This window comes from Dermacentor silvarum, chromosome 2 (genome assembly GCF_013339745.2).
Source record: "Dermacentor silvarum isolate Dsil-2018 chromosome 2, BIME_Dsil_1.4, whole genome shotgun sequence".
In the NCBI taxonomy this organism is placed as follows: domain Eukaryota; kingdom Metazoa; phylum Arthropoda; class Arachnida; order Ixodida; family Ixodidae; genus Dermacentor; species Dermacentor silvarum.
This window is the reverse complement of record NC_051155.1, coordinates 57202105-57218870: the sequence shown is the minus strand read 5'-3', so window position 1 is coordinate 57218870 and position 16766 is coordinate 57202105. Positions and strand designations below refer to the sequence as shown.

Sequence of the window (16766 nt, the reverse complement as noted above, 5' to 3'; positions counted from 1 at the left end):
TAGCATCAGAAAGGAATATGCACCTGAGCTGCATTTATAATCAAGATGATTGTGTGCCAGATTTGTATTTGCTTTACGTTAGGTGTTCAACTTTATGTTCTTTCTGGCTTTGATTGTAATGAGTGGTTGATTTGTAGGATTGCACTTTTTTTGCGCTTGCGTTCCTCTAATTGGATATGGCCATCTGGTGCTAGTGCACGTTACAAAGGACCTCAATAAAGTTTTTCCATTCCATTCCATCTAGTGTTCCAAATACTTAAGGAGTTCCTGCACACGCAGAACGTTTTGCAATCATAATGGTAAATGACTTGAACAAAAAATGAACAAAAAAAAAAGAAGAAACGATTCTTTGGCTTGTACTTGTAGGGCATCGGACTGCACTGGCACAGCAGTGTTCGAAACTCATCATCACACTAATATATTTTTTTCCTCAATACTGAGTGTGAAAATGAGGCTACGATGCCGGACGTACCGAGATACCTGGTGATTGATTATAATAATGATACTGATTGAATTCATCAGCCAAACAAGTGTTCCCTAAATCACATCGTAATTACATTGCTCTCAGTGAGGCGTCGCCTATGATTCTTTGGTCGTGTTTACTAGCGAAGCATGGAGTCGCATTACGCACGCACTGAACTTTATTTGCCTTATCCAGGCAATATAATCGAACGCATACCTATATCAAATATAAATTTCTCATTGTAATTTGATTTCTCACGGATTTCAGCAGATGTACTTCAAAATATCTGTGTTCCCTGTGCTTTAAATAAATTATTGGTTTATGCGCTTTACAACAGCCGCTGAAGAATCTTTTCGTGAACATGATATCATGTTTTGCCTGTACAGTGTTCAATGTCGACTGCTTACATTAGTCAGAATGGAAAGTGCAGGTGAGCTGTTGGTAATGCAAAACTAAAAATTGTGGAAGTGCGGTGCTTCTTGACATATGCTATCGCTTCGTTCTTCTCCGCCGCCTCACGGTCCCTAATCAGAGGGAGAGGAGCCGTTGCAGAAAGTAGGTGCAAAATGAAACGCCAACAATGGTCCGGTTCAAATCATTTTCTACGGAATTACGCAGCCAGATAATTTCAAGAAAGTCTCTAAGAGAGCAGCATGTCTCCAGAATTACGCAACAGGCGCGCTGTTCTTTCAGAGTCACCTGGTGCCTTCCAGGATATGTGTGTCGCGGCAGTCGGCAACTTAGTGCTCTAGTTAGCCATACGCCGATGCAGACGAGGCGACGTCTCAGTGCCCCGTAGCCAAAATCGCCGAGCAGTACACGTGCCACGAAAGAGAAAAGCCTCTGCAATGTTGATGGTATCCAGTAACAGAGGCGCTCACACCTTACGCGTCGTGGTGTATAATTCCCAGAATCTGGCACGAACGAAACGGACGACGAAAGCGGCAGCGCTTCATCGCATTCTCTCGCAGCAGGGCTGCTTCACACCCGTATGTTGGAGGAGCGTCTCTGCCATGCCATTCTCCCGTCGACAATCCCCATCTCAGCGCGTGTCTGCGCCACCAGCTTTCAGACGCAAATTCCCGGCGGAACGAATTGGAACAAGCTCTGAACTCTCCTTAGGCGAACTAGACAGCTAAGGAGGGGGCTCTCTCTCTCTCGCGCGGCGAACACCGCGCCGTATGGCTCAAAAGAGCTTCGAAATGAGTCGTTGACGGAGAAGAAGAGAAACGGGCATTGGTGCGTGCGGCCCAGCGTCCCACATAGCCCCGTGTTTGCATTGCGGGGTCCGGATCTCGGCTGCGCATCAGCCTCCGTCGCACGCCGTTGTCGTCGCCCATGCCATTGACATCGCCTTGCCGAGACGCGCTGGCGTTCCTCGCTCTGTTGGGCCGTTCCGTGCCAGCAGAGCACACGCCAGCGGTAGTCGCGCCGCCGTGGATGTATCGGCACAAGAGCCATGGCGTCGTTCATATGGGACGCGCGCAAACAAGCGCAATCTGCCCTCGCCCATCGATCCCGCCCACTCCCCTTTCCCTTCGTGGTATAAGAACTACGGGAGGCCAGCGGATCACCGATGAGAGAACGTGTGCGGGCATTTCGGTCAGACGTGCATCCAGAGTGAAGCCAGAAGGACTAAGCGGTACCTGGACTATAAGTGTTCCCACTTTCTCGTCTTCTCGCTGATTGCCCTTGGAGGAAGACGGATTTGAGGTAACATGGGAGTGCTTGCCACGTAGACGACTGGCGCATCAGAACGGAGGAGGCTGCTAGCCTTATGACTTATCATAGAGCGATCAAATTGTACTGATGCATGTCTTTAGGCTGAGCTAATTTTAGATAAGCGTACCCGTGAATAATTCACGAAGCAATCGTTTTCCGTAAGAATTGTCAGCCATCCGGGTTGATGTTACCTGAAATTCACTGCGTGAACCCGCGGTCGCGTACGCCGCAGTGACTTTGGCGTTTCACTGATAAGCCGGGGCCACGGGGACCGCATGTCGATGGGGGCGAAATGCAAAAACTCCATGTACCGCACGTTAAGGAACCACATGTGGTAAAAATTAATCCTCAGTACCCCAATATGGCGTGGGTGATAATCGTATCGTTGTTGTGGTACGTAAAACCTTACAATCTAGAAGGTAGTCACGACGCGGGAAGCAGAATCTGATGTTTTATGAAGTCCGTCTCTCCGATTGTACGTCTACGAAATCTAAGAAGTTTCTGCTTCCAAATGAATGAAAAGTGAATATGCTGTGAATGCTTGAAAAGAGAGTATGCTATTAGATTTATTCAACCAGAAAGGAGTTAGTCAGAAGTGAAAATGCCACGAACATCCCGTACATTTTCACATGCGTGCAGAACTACACGCGTGTGTCTCATAAATATGCTTTAAATACCGAGATATGTGCGCGCAAATATTTTGGTTCGAAATCATAGACCCCAAAAAAGCTTCATTGGCTGAAAAAATTATTTTGCTGTCTAGCTTTAGAAAATTATACATTGGCGTTTACCGAGAAGAACAAATCAGTAGTTTATTAGTGCGGCAATTGGCGATTCAAGTACGCAATATATCTTTGCAACCTGTTCAAACCATCGAAGAGTCCTATAGCTTCACCACCGCAGCGGATAAAAAACGCCAAGATGGTGTGAAATGAAATACTGAGCGAATATCTGCTCACTTGACATCTCTCACACCTTAACAGCTCGTTACCTTGTAGCATCCAAAATATGTGCTCAGCACAGTTTGCCTGCGGTTGCTCAGGCATCGTAATCGTGGGTACACCTACACAGCGTCACGCTTCTTGAACATGTTTGAAAATTATCTGCATTACATAGCGTGAATGGGCGGGGAGTTAAAATTAGGGGCAAGTAAAAAGTAAGTAGACTATTTCCACTCTTCTGCATTGCAAACCGTGTCAACGCAGTACGCTTTACCAGTCGGCTTTTTAAATGCGTATGCAACAATGCAATGAGCAGAAAAATTGCACGGGTAACCACTGAGAGAAATTGTTCTAATCTTGCAGGAAACAAAATCATAAAAAGCAAAGAGGTCGACGACTGTATTCAGCCAGGAGCAATACGCTCGAAAGTTACAGCGGATTTATATTGTCCACACGAAATTGAGGTGGCGTAAAAACAGGCATCAGCATGAACAGTAGAAACACAGGCTGGTATACGCAGTTGCATAGTTTTGGGGCAAGGAAATACCACTGGTTCTGCTCAGTATGCCTAATGGAACCTTCTTCGTCCACGTGAGTGTTGACTTTGAATTACAGTTAATGTCTTCATCGCTTCGCCGTCCATAGTGATTTCGGCGCATCAAATTATGTGAAAGCAACGCTTCTATTTTGCTTTATGTGTAGTAAAATTCGTGTAATGGCAAAGTCAGGCACTATCTTTGAAGCAAAAAGCATGTCATGGGCACTGCCAAATGCCCTGCCAATAGCCGGCGCTAGCAAGCATGATGTCGAATCCACGTGCATCTCCTGAATCTTAAGTGGCAGTATGGTATATTTTAATTGCGCTAACCCACACGGACAAGGACGAGGCAGACAAGACATGCGCGGACTCGCTACTGAATGTTTAATGGGTGAAAATAACATATATACAGAGGAAAAATGAATACATCTGATTGGCCATCCAACCATGGATAAGTTGAGGTCACACAGTAGCATCTAAAAACCCCAACCCGCAATCAGCTAATGACACCGAAGGTTCCCGACAGTACTGGGCACAGGGACAAAAAGTGGCAGTACCCGACATTCTACATTTCCTATTTCTCGTTCGCTCGTTAAAGTACGAATTCCAATGCCCGTCTCTTTTAAGAAAGTGATTTCTCAGGAAAAGAATAATTGACATATGCTGCCTTACTTGCAGACCAAAAAAAAAACAATAGCAGAAAAAGTTGCTGGGCTCAGGTTACGCTCCACCATTGATAGGTATAAGTGTACGAAGCACAGATAATGAAATATTTGAGACTATTTAGAAGAAGCGAGAAGAAGATATTTAATAAAACGTACAGAATTCAGTAGACGTAGGCGCCAACATGCTACGCGCTATAAAGAACGGGAACAGGGACAAAAAAGACACCGCAGAATGAGGGAACAAAAAAAGCAAGAACGTACATGACCAAGTGAAGGTTGACGTAAATAAGCTAGACCTTGTCGACCAAGTTATTGTTTAAAATATATGAGAAAGAAATGTAAATGCTGATGACCACACTTTATTGTGATACGGGTTGTGCATTAGGAAACAGTGGCACACACAACGGTGGCAATGCCCAAATTGGAAAGACGAAAGGACATGTTATCATTGAATGGGCTCTGCTTTCCAAGAACCACCATATCTAGAAAGCAGATGTCGATAAGCTTCTACTGAATGCCTCGATCTTACCTAGCTAAAAAATATATTTCAAGCGCACATTCATGGCGATGTCAGTCATGAAGCATTTGTTTGGTATGAGGTAGAGTGATCTGCAGGTCAAGTTACTGTGTTTTGAAACGTAGCGACACTAAGGGAACCCACATCCAGGTGCAGCGAATGATCAGGGTGACTTGCAACATATCAGCTGAAAGAAACTAACGTGAAAAAAATAAAGGATGCAAGCAACGCCTGACATAAATAAAAAAATCATGGGGCCACAACATTCATATGGGGACGGATTACCAGCGACCCTGTTTAGGTTAAAAGTGAAGATTTATTTAAAACCCTGCACATACTCAACGCTTACGATTTGACAACATACAGTCTCGCCTGCGTCATGCATCAAATAGTTCATGAAAAACTCGCCTTGACAACATTAATGCTTTACACTGTTGGGAACGCATCGAGCTGTCATTTTTTAGTTCCTAGGTTTCGCAAATCCTATGCACAAGCCCGCCTGTAGATAATCTCTGTCTATTTATTTTCCAATTAGGTCCGCAAATCTTGAGACAGCAGTTTTTGCGGGAAGATGGGGCCGAGAAGGAATGTAGAGTTTGTCCAAATAGTCATTAGGGCGCCTCGCGAATATCTTTTCATGTATTTTGCTGAAGAACGGTAGCACCAAAATTATACGATAGTTTCTACACTGTGCTTGTTCTTTGACTTGCAAAGTGGCAACATCCTTTGCATTTTTTTCATTCGTGCTGGAAACACACCCATGACAAATATAATATTGACGATATGCGCGAGAACTTGTGAAACGAAATCTGTGACAAGCTTAACGATATGCGCCGAGACCGTGTCAATGCTAGAGGCTGTGTTTCGCAAACTCGAAATAACTGAAGCCACATAACGCAAATTTGCAGGGTAACGGTAAAAAGAAGAATTTGTACGGGTAATGTGCGTTGCATTAAAATCTTTATCCGGGGGACAAAAAAGAGGTACTAAATGCATTAGAGAGAGCTTCGGGTATGGTGTATGCCGCGTCTCTCTAAATTATTTTTTTTCTGAGGTATGTTGCTTTATGGCTCGCCCAAAAATTGAGTGAGAAGGCTGCAGTTTTTCATTTTTCGAATCGTTCCCGTTCTGTTGAATGCGACTGCTGAAATAAAGTTTGTTCACTGCATAAAATGTTCTATTTAGAGTTTGCGAATACCTAAAGTATCTTTCCTTCAAGAAAGTGTTATAAGGTTGCATTTTCAATTTTCTGTGCATATTATATGTTGTATTATTAGAACGCAAGAGCGCACCCGTTACCCAAGGATCTCGCGGGATTTTGTCTACTGTGCATACAATGAGTGGTGGAGGCAGTGGCCATCACCTCTGTGTACTTGTCTACAAATATATTATAGCTTTTGTTAGAACAGTTCAAATCGTATACACATGATCAATCAATTGCGCATACATTATTTACCAATCATAGTACTTCTTTCATTCAATACAGTGAGGTTATATAAAAAGTAGGGACGGAATTCACAATAACGTTCTTTGGCTAAAACTGTTCGTAAAACCAGGCATTAGCCAATCATGGTGTTGGATATATCATTACCGAAGGCGGCTGGCCAATGTTAAGCAGCACTTTTTAAGGAAAAGCTTTGTGAATTCGGCCCCAGTTTCGCACGATTGCGGTCAAAAATCAGCCACTGCAAAAAAAGTATCTCTATAGCCTCCCCAGCGTTGCAGCTGATGTCTCAAACGAAGTATAGTCGTCCTTGGCGGGTGCGCGCCGTGGTCACGCTAGGACGGCAGCAATCCAATGTTATTGGAGATCGCGAGCAGCGCTTCGCTTTTCATTGAGGCCTGTTTTATCTCCAAAGCACTATTAGTCTACCAACGTACATTTTGCCTCTGCCTGTGTACCGCCTCTTCATACATTTCGTGTGCACAGCCTCTTCTTCTTTTCACACATACGCCCGCGTGCATATGTGTGAAATAAATATGGAAAGTGAACCGGCATCGTCGTTCGAATTGTGTAAAGAACAGCGGATAGATTTACGAAGGTTTTTATTCGTAACTGCTTTTTGCCATTGTCCAGACTCCTTAGATAATAATGTCTTCCATCCGGATTGGCTAAAATTCTTTCTTACGAAGAATTCTGGCGTAAGAAGTTTTTGTGAATTCCGGCCCACATCGGTGCGCCAACAACAACGAGCTCGGCGACAGAAGCAGCTGGAGTCGGCCGACGAAGAAGGTGTGGTCAAGCGGTTGCGACTGCCGCTACAAAGGATACAATTCATGGCGTTGAAACGTGTCATCGAAACTGTAATCGAAACTGACAAAAGCGATTGGAGAACGACAAATAGCACAAGCGTGCCAAGCGCGCTGCCGAAACGGATCAACAGCGACAAGCCCGACTAGCTGCGGACGTCGCATACCAGCATCGCAAGGCCGAGGAACGTCTGTCTTTGGGAACGGCTGCGACGGCCATCTTCAAGCGGGACTTATCGACAACCCGTTTGGCTGTGCGTCTTCTTTGCGTGACAGACTGGGGCACAACAAGTACTTGGACTGCGTGACGACCCCTATGTACGCTTCCTTGGCTTTGGTATTTCCCGACGTCACGAAAATGTCAACAAAGTGTAATTGCGCACGATAACCCGTCGTTGGCGCAACCCAACCGTCTCTAATTTCTTTTTTTTTGACTGAGCACGGCACTGATTGTTTTTTTAGAGCTGAAAATAAGACAAAAGGCAAATTCTTCTACGAAGCAGACCATGTCCTCGACGTGAAAGAGGTGCTATCGATGACTGGCGTCGAGGTTTCAGACCACTACGCTTTTCAAGCATGGATAAACGCCATGACCGTATCATAAGGGCAACCATGGAACCCTTCCTTGAGCAAGTTTCTTCCTTTTAAACAGCCGTGTTATGGAGGGGGGGGGGGGGGGGGCTGCCATTAAGCATTATAAATATTAGAATATATCAAGCGACACATACGTGGCTCGCATTACTATTCATACCGTTCATGGGAGCCGCTTCACGACTTCTTGTACACTTCCTGGAAAATATATGGGTTGTAAGCAGGACGCGCCTCTTCATTGAGTTTAACGTTGTCGGCAAAGTCTTACTGCAGAATTTTGAATTCTTTGAAGACAACCAAACTTCCTGCCAATTGTGAAAAAAAAAACACGAAAACACCGTAAGGAGCAGTACGAATCAATCATCATTCAAACAATGCTCGTAATTCATTGATTAGCTGCGCCGCATTTTAATTGAAGAGTAGCGCGACTACAAACGCGCAAAAATTTTGCAGGTGCCCGAACTACATGCTCAGGCATACGTTTCAAGATGTCAAGATCAAGCGGACCTATTATTTCCCCTGAACCACTTATTTTGGCCACCAAGTGATCGTTAACGTGCCCCCAATGCACCGGACACGGGCGTTTGTGGATATCGCCCCCATCAAAACGCGGCCGCCGTGGCCAGGATTTGATCACGCGACCTGGTGCTTCGCAGCGCCACAGCCCAGCCGCTAAGCCACCGCGGGTGGTCCATAAAACTTTCTCCCGGTCTAGTTGCCCTAAGTACTCGTGCATCCCAGTCATCATCCGCGACATTGCAAGCGAGGAATTTTTGTCGGGCAAGCGAAACGAATAAGAAGAATCTGTAGCGACGACAACGATTATATCCACCGCCTAAATGACCTTAAAGTAACGCTGTCGGAATGAAACCATCCACAAATTCCTCTCGACCAGGCTTCTGACGTCGCGTCAAGATTAGAGAGGCAGTCGGCATTAGCTCAGAAACAATCTATACCAAAATATGATAGACCACCAGCCTTTATAACAAAATATTCTAACGCCCTCCCAAACATAAACATCCTACGAAAATACCTCCCAATATTATCAAGTAACGAGCGTCTGAGAAAAGCGTTCCCGGATGTACCAAGGGTTACCTATCGCCGCAACAGAAACTTTAAAGACATGTTAGTGCATTAAAAAGTCCGCCAACATCATTCCCCGTTATATAAGCATGTTCACGCCCCAGGTCCAAAACCTGCAAGCACCTTCAAAGTGACCTTAAAATTAAAAGTACCGCAAATGGCTACGCAAACGAAGTGAAAACTAGCTTTACTTGCACTAGCTCCGATGTAATTTATATGCTTGAGTGTTCCTTCTGTAAGAAGCAATATATCGGTGAAACGGGACAATCAATGAACATCAGGCTAAACGGACATCGCGCGGACACAGCTAAAAAGCTTCCCAAAGCCGTCGCCGAGCATTTCAACTAATCACGTAATAACTTTCATGAGCTTAAACTCTACATACTATAGTCATTTTCATTCTGCGCGAGACAGAAAATATAGAGAATCGTACCTCATTCATAAGGTCAATACATTGCAACCAATGGGCATGAACGTTTCAAAGGGAGCTTTAGCATCTATTGGCTATGCTAAATTGAAAAGCACAGGCAACAACACTTAGTTATTATTCATTGAGTTGCTTAGCTGGTCTTTTTTTTTTCGATAGTTAATAATATTCAAACCTCCCTTTGCATTCACTCCATCCTTTCGTCCTTTTATCTCTATATCTACGCCCCACCCCCCCTCCCGCTTTACCTTTTTTTGGGGGGCGCCTGAACACCATTTTTCCTCCGCTACTTTTATTCTCCCTGTCAGACACGATAGTTCACTGACCTCCAGCGGAGCAGACCCCCTTCCTCGCTTGTCCACCCCTTGCATGAAAAGAGGAACCTGCCATGACACATCAACATGCTAACACACGGCGCTGCCTCAAATTCCTCCACCGACTATCAGTAGAGCATTATATTTCTTTTCAATTCTACAGTAGGACGTTCTGGTGGGCTAGTTGGTTCATAGCTTTTAGACGTTTATAAACTGCGCAAGAAAACGAAGACACAAGAAGGAAAACACACACGACACCACGAGCGCTCGTGGTGTCGTGTGTGTTTTCGTTCTTGTGTCTTCGTTTTCTTGCGCAGTTTATAAACGTCTCAATTCTACACCCTCGCCGCTAGCACACTCTCGCTCGTTGCCTCACCCACCCGCCTTACCTTCTCTCCCCTTTAGAAGAATCCTACCTATACATACTGTGCCGAGGAGAGCATGTTTGGCGCTGAGCCGTGCTCCCTCAAGGACTACAGAAAATAGCGCCAACCTTTCCTTTTCCACACGAACCACTTACTAGGAGAGCATATGTCGCCTTCAAGAAGACAAGTCCACTTGTCGAAACGTTGGCTACTCTTCTCACCTTGTTCTCGTGTTACTCATCCCAAATACAGCAGTATTTGGGATGCACATACTAGACACTGTATAAAATACCTCTGCCCCCCCTCCCTCCTCCACCTCGGACACACGCCAGCACTTAAAAATAAAGGGAACCTTCTAAAAGCGCTGCGCGCTGCGGTTCACACTCCACCGCGCTAGCGCTGTCAACGCTACCAGAGCGACTGCATCCCCGATGTGGACGTGCTCTCACCCGCTAGAGGCGTTCACGCCGACGCGGAGTTGGAGGTGTGGGGGTGCCCATATACCCACTGCCAGGGCCCTGTCTCTGCTGCGCAGCTGTGGTCACCTAGAGTACTCTGTAACACCAAGATGTCGCCCACGCGTATTATTCGATTTCGACCAGCCTCTGAGGAGCTCCCTTGTTATCGCTGTCAATACGTCGCGCTTGGGGCAAAACTGCCCAATTTTTTGCCTACCTCAACAATATTTCACTTTTCGAATAAAACGTGGCGAAACATAATTTTGTAGCACGTTGCACAATAAATTGGGAAAATAATGCAGAAATGCCTTACTGCGGAATATTTTCGTTGGTTATTTGAATCCGTCATTATTATGGACCTTCCCTTTATTGCGTGTACTTACTTTTTAAAGTACGGTATTGGCTAGGCTTGGTATATTTATAGTAAATTTAGCTTAATTGAGGTTGGTAGTCCTACGCATGAATAATCTGTTAAAAATTATTCGGCATAGAACAATAACGATAGGTGCCAGAAAGATTCAAGTGTTTATTCCCAGTGTTGTATTCGATCTAATTTCACCAATGATAGATAATCTGATGGCAGGGCACGCAAGAACTTCTCTAGCAACCTAAGCAAAGTATGTATATGTATATGTTTCTTTTTCACCTAGTACAGAGAAAAATTTTCGCAGATTGGTGTCTTCACTGCCCGGTGGTTAATGCGCCATGCATCTGCCCAGAAGTGTACGCCTTGGTCGGGCGATAACTTTTTGTGGCAGCATCGGCAGTTAAAAAAAAATATAGCGCTGCAACAGCTCCGAAGAATACCGGGCCTGTCACTTAGTTTTGGTATTTTAAACAACGAGCGGTGCACCAGAGCTGTATATACATCTGTCATCCCCGTAGTCGGGCATTGACGTGCCAGGTTCGCATGGCTGGCGTCCACGCAGCCGCAGGTTCTGCAGGTTCGACAAGCGCCACCCTGTGCGCAAACGCCATTTCAGACGCGGCTATCATTGCACGGTGCGTACTTGAAGCCAGTCGCGTGTCCGCAAATTGGGGCACGCGCGGCATTGACCTTGATCAGCAGTGAAACGGCGACCCAGTATTGGCACTTGCGGCAGCGGGTGGGTCGCGCTCCAGGGGTCACCCATCTGCATGACAATGGTGCCGCCACCACCCACTCGTGAGCTTCGTCGCATCTCGCGCCATAATCTTATGCTGGCGCACCGCGTAACAGACAGTGACTTGACTATGTCGTACGCAAGCGGCGGAGAGAGTGTGACTGTTTCTTTGTTTGTGTATTTGGTACATCAGAATACGCGTACGTACTTCGAGAAGGCTGGTGCACCGGCGAAGCCGCCACGCGAGCGCGACATGAGCGTAACGCGTGACGGGGGATTTCCACTCGAGTGAACAACAGCCTGCGAGTCTGCGCCGCTGACTTGAGTATGTTGCGTCTGTTGCTTGCTCGTGTTTAGAGGACTTGTCTACAGCGCTTTCTCTCGACGGTATCACTCTGCTGTGATGCGACGTAGACGTAAAACTGCCGGAAATAAAACGCGCAATGATGTCGGATTCTTAACTGTCCGACAGAAAGAAACGAAACGCTATTTACATTCAATTACCTCAAATAACGATGCGCCAATTACATGAACTGCGTGACAGGGCACCTATATAACGCATATTATTTAAACGGAGCAAATGAATTTCACAATACCATTCCCGGGCGTGAAGGTGGAAATTCAAATGCTCCTTAAAATTCATTTTCCTGCGTTCCCGTTTTATTTAGCGGTGTAGTATTCGCCTCTATACGAAGGAAAAAACTAATATGAAGCCGTAGCATTGAGGACATTTTACACTCCGGGTAGAAAGCGGGGAACGTTCACTATCACAGCTATGGTATAGAGTCAAACGTTTATGTGCGAGTTTCGAAATTGCATAATTCACTTAAGCTCCTCAGTAACAGTCTGCTGCATACCCCCCCCCCCCCCCCCCCCCCCCCCGCCCCTTCGCTTACTGCATCAGAATCGAAACACTTTCTGCACTACGTATGACTGGTTGTGAACTGCAAGGGACAATTATGTCGTTCTCCATAATTGTTAAGACTGTGCAGTGACGTCTTCTGCTAAGAGTGTGTGCTTCAAGACATGTTTGTTAGAATAGGGAAATGTCGGACATACATACATAGTTCGAAGAGAGACAGAGAGAAAATGAATAATGAAAGACAGGGACGCTAACCAGGACTGAGACCGGTTGGCTACCCTACACTGGGAGAAGGGAAAACGGGAGTTCGAAGAAGCGATTGTATTGCAATTAGGACAAGGACAGAGATCAGAGAACCAGACACTAGCGGCCTTGGTGTCTGCATTTCTGTTCTTTCTCTTTGTCCTAATTGCGCTACAAGGGCTTCATCAAATGTTAGCCAACTCGGCCAACATACATAATTAGTTTGTTTTGCAACTTCATGTTGCTCGCAATGAACTAAGTGAAAGCTCGAAATATATTTACAGGATTAAATTATAAACCAATAAGCGCCGTGTGTGCTGGGGGCTTCTTTGTGTTTTTAATATTCTTGTTGAACATTGGATCACACTAGCAGTGGGAAAATGGCCACTTCGGAGCAAATGTCACCAGTAAGTGCTTTTGGATGTGCTGTACAGTTCGGGAAAACTTTGACTTCCCTATGCGATAAGATGGGAAGTGCTGAAATATTCTGGACATGTAATCTCCGAGTCGATTTAACGAAAACTGAATCGAAGACCCGTGAATATTGAATGCTTACGTTAGCAACACAATTGCATCTAAAAATAATAATACAGCTGCACGAAGGGACGTAGCTCGCAGTTGAGACAGCTCTCCACCTTAATATACTTTATGGTCCTTATCTCACGGCGTCTTACCCCCGCCCTAGAAAGGACCGTCCGTGTCTTGTTCAGCTCAGCCTAGATTATATGTACTGTACATGCTAAAGATTGGCGTACAAGCATTCCTTATTTTTTATTCTATGCTCATTGTTCCAAGAGCTTCGAACTTGCATTATGAACAAACGATGGACCGACTCTGAAAAATAAAGGACAGCTACTGTACATAATTCCACATCTTATGAAGGCATTTTAGAAGCCCTTCGAACGTTTTCTTAACGCCGAGGAAACCTATGTGCTAATTTGAACACGTAATGAAGTAGTGATATTTTACTCCATCTGCTCAAGAGATGGCGCCTGCTATTTATTTTAGATATGGTTTCACATCGACGCCGCTATACAAAGCTAAAAACAGGGGCAGCTCCAAGCCATCTCTTAGGAATATCATAGCTGCTCATTGACACAAACTGCTAATTGCCAACAATAAATGAATACTGGCCTTTTTTACAATGTTTTGCAGCCGTAGTGTTTTGACCGGGGGTCATAAATTTAATTAGACATTTCTGTACTATTGCGCCTGATGGCACGTTTAAAACCCCGAAAAAGAACAAGGTCTTCAAAATTTCCTGCTAAATATAGGGACGTTCTTGAGCCCTCGCAAGAAGTCAGCTCTTCGAGTCCAACGCTGCCTGAAATTACTAATGTCACGTCAATCACCATCGTCACAGAACGCCGCCTTTCTTGTCGTGCAGGATGACGGCGCACAGTTCCCGGACGTGGCACGGCCTCCAGCTGGCCGCTTCACTCGCAGTGGCCACTTTAACGATGGCGCTGCTCTTCACCGATACCGCGAGCGCTGGACGGCCGGTGCATCCTTACCCACATCTTTCCCGAAGAGGTCGTGAGCTGGAGTACTTTCCCGGCGTGGGCCTGGTGGAACCGCTGGGCCTCCTGGCAGTGGCCTCCCTGCCGCTGTTCGTGCTCTTTTCGGTCATGTGGCTCGTGTTCCCACTGTGGTTCAAGTTCCATCACTTCGGACTCTACGGGCACGGTCTGGTGCCTGGGATTCTGCCAGGAGCCGCGGCCGCCGGTGTGCCGGCGGCCGGAAGGCGCAGGAGGAGGGACCTGCTTGAGCGGAAGAGTGGCGGCGAGAGTCTCACCGAGGTGGCCGCACGCGTAGTCAAGGCGCTGCGCGACGGACTCGACAAGTACACGTAACCCAGAATTACCGGGAAGCGGTGATTTGAGCCTGGAGATTGATTCGCTTTTGTGGTTCTGTGAAGGTTCTGTGGTACTCATCATTTCGATGAGTACCAAGAAAGACGTTTTCTTCGCCGCAGCGCACGCGGCCAGCATTTGCCGAAGCACTTGTTCTGAATAGCGTTAAGGCCAGAGGGGTGACCAGTGATGAAAGGAAGCACACATTTTTCCATCTCGGCAAAGCCCATAACAGAAATTCAGTTTTACCAATATCTTTCAGAAACAACACTAATGCGGCTGGCGCTCATGCAGATTTAAAAGCCAGAGTGGCGCGAAGCATTAAATATTAGATATGAAAAAAAAATTACGCTCGCGCTCTCGCGCACATGGAAGAATAAGGTGCAGTAGCAGGCACCACGAGCGCTCGATATCAACGTGCAGAACGAAAACGCCGGGACTGGTCTCCATGGAAAAATCGGTAAATGAGGACGCGCAATGAGAGTACGCCAAATGTGGCTGTAAGTTACCATTTACAGTCGCACGATGAGCGATATTAACTCTGTGACAAGCGTTGGGCTCCAACAAATTCTCTAGGCTGTTCTGTGGTCTTTTATGCTCCATGCTTACGCTGCGCTTCTTCAATGTTACACCCTGATTCAGCAGTGATAGCTTCCAAGTATGCTGCAGACAATTCTTTCGTGTTACGATGCAACTTTGGAGGAGATGTATAATCTGTTATTTTACAAACTGCCTTGGTGTAGTGGTTAGGAGACCTGACTTGCAAGTGGAAATATATATGCATCTTCCATTGCAGTTGTACTCGATTGAGCACAAAAGTGAAGTCGATAACAAGAATGTGTATCGCACAGCAACACTCTACTTCCTGATAAATGACTTCGCCTAAAGAAAGTAACGTTCGAGGTTCGCGAGAAATTGCTCTTCTTGCCGTACATTTTACACCCAACAACGCTTACAAACAACTTGCTATTCTGCTTGCGAAACCGATCATTTGCTTATTCTTTCCTTTGGAGTTTTGTTCGTGTAAGATATGTTCTTTGACAGCATATTTTTCGAGAGCTGTACTAGCAACATACAAAGGAAATATTTAAATGAAGCAAGAACTGTAAACATAGGTGCTAAAGCTGCGTGTGTTGAATAAACACTAGTCATAGAAATACGAAACAATTATAGACTCTAATTATCTTCTTGCAATTATTATTAGAACAACAAAAAGTAGCACTTCACTTAAGTAATATCATGCATCAGAAAAAAAGTGTAGGTTTGGTTCGAACAGGCAATGACGGCTCATGCGATAAAGGCAAGAAAAATTAGAAAGACACAACAGACACCGGAAAGCAGCGGTCTTTCTATCTAAGTTGCACAAAGCCGCATGCATACTCACTTGTTTTGTATATAATTATGTGCCTGGAATAGTCATCCTATGAAGGGTGAACTCTTACGGCCTGATTCTTTACGACACTGGAGACGCCTTCACGGAAATCACACCTGTGCCAGCCCAATGTTACCCATTTGTCAGAAATAGTTTAAGACACAGCATGCATCACGTAAGACTAATGGACATTACTTGAAAGGAAAACGTGCGATAAGGATTTCTTGTTCTAAGGCTTTTGGTAACACGGTAGCAAGAGTAATTAAATTCAAGGCGAGCTTGCCCGCATCCATTACTTTCGACGTGATTTCGCGAAAATTATACTTCGGATACTTTAGCGCTCCTTTAGGATACTACGGACTGAAAGACCTCACGGCGGTGTGTTTTGTGAGTTGTGAGGCTGCGTTACGACAGGATGCCTTGAAAAGGATTGTTTCAATAAACTCCACATTGAACTCAACTAGTCTACTCTTTTTTCCTAAGCTGATGCGAGAATGTGGTACAGAGTCAGGGTTGGCGCAATGGCCCAGGCTGTACGAGTGAATGAAGATATGATTTCTATAAATGAAATCCTGAATCGTGTGCTCTTAGAAGTCACCTATGTCGTCACAATTGGATGTAGTTAATGGACGTCTACAGGTGTTGTCATTTCCAGGTGCTGAGAAAGACAGCCTGTGAGATAGTGGTGCGAGGAATGCAGCGCCACGCTTGAACACATGTACCTCACGGGAAAAAAATATTGATACAGGTCTTTTTGTAATTTTCCTCCTGACATAAAGGAAAAAAAAACATGCAGAACAACTCAACAATAAGAAGTGCTTATTACCGCGTAATGCAATTTAGGCGACCGTAGTAGATACTGATTAATAGAAGTGTGTGACACCAACGAGCGTACTTGCAAAAGTATTTAGTGTATAATGTCTTCGGCGCAGTCGTAGTGGATAATACAAACGCATACTCACCTTGGAACACTCGTCACGTCCGCCATCTTGGCTAATG

The 16766-nt window shown here is 45.4% G+C and overlaps 1 protein-coding gene across 1 annotated transcript; it reads left to right on the top strand.

The window, feature by feature from the left end:
• The first annotated feature begins 2054 nt into the window (after positions 1–2054).
• Positions 2055–15289, top strand: LOC125943010 (uncharacterized). The gene is made up of 2 exons (XM_049661349.1): positions 2055–2176; positions 13930–15289. Exon 2 carries the CDS (start codon positions 13931–13933, stop codon positions 14393–14395), a length of 465 nt encoding a protein of 154 aa, XP_049517306.1. The 5' UTR covers positions 2055–2176; position 13930; the 3' UTR covers positions 14396–15289.
• The last annotated feature ends 1477 nt before the right edge of the window (positions 15290–16766 follow it).

What these genes read in the sequence shown, in the direction of transcription:
- LOC125943010 (XM_049661349.1), top strand. Translation starts at nt 13,931, where the DNA reads ATGACGGCGCACAGTTCCCGGACGTGGCACGGCCTCCAGCTGGCCGCT.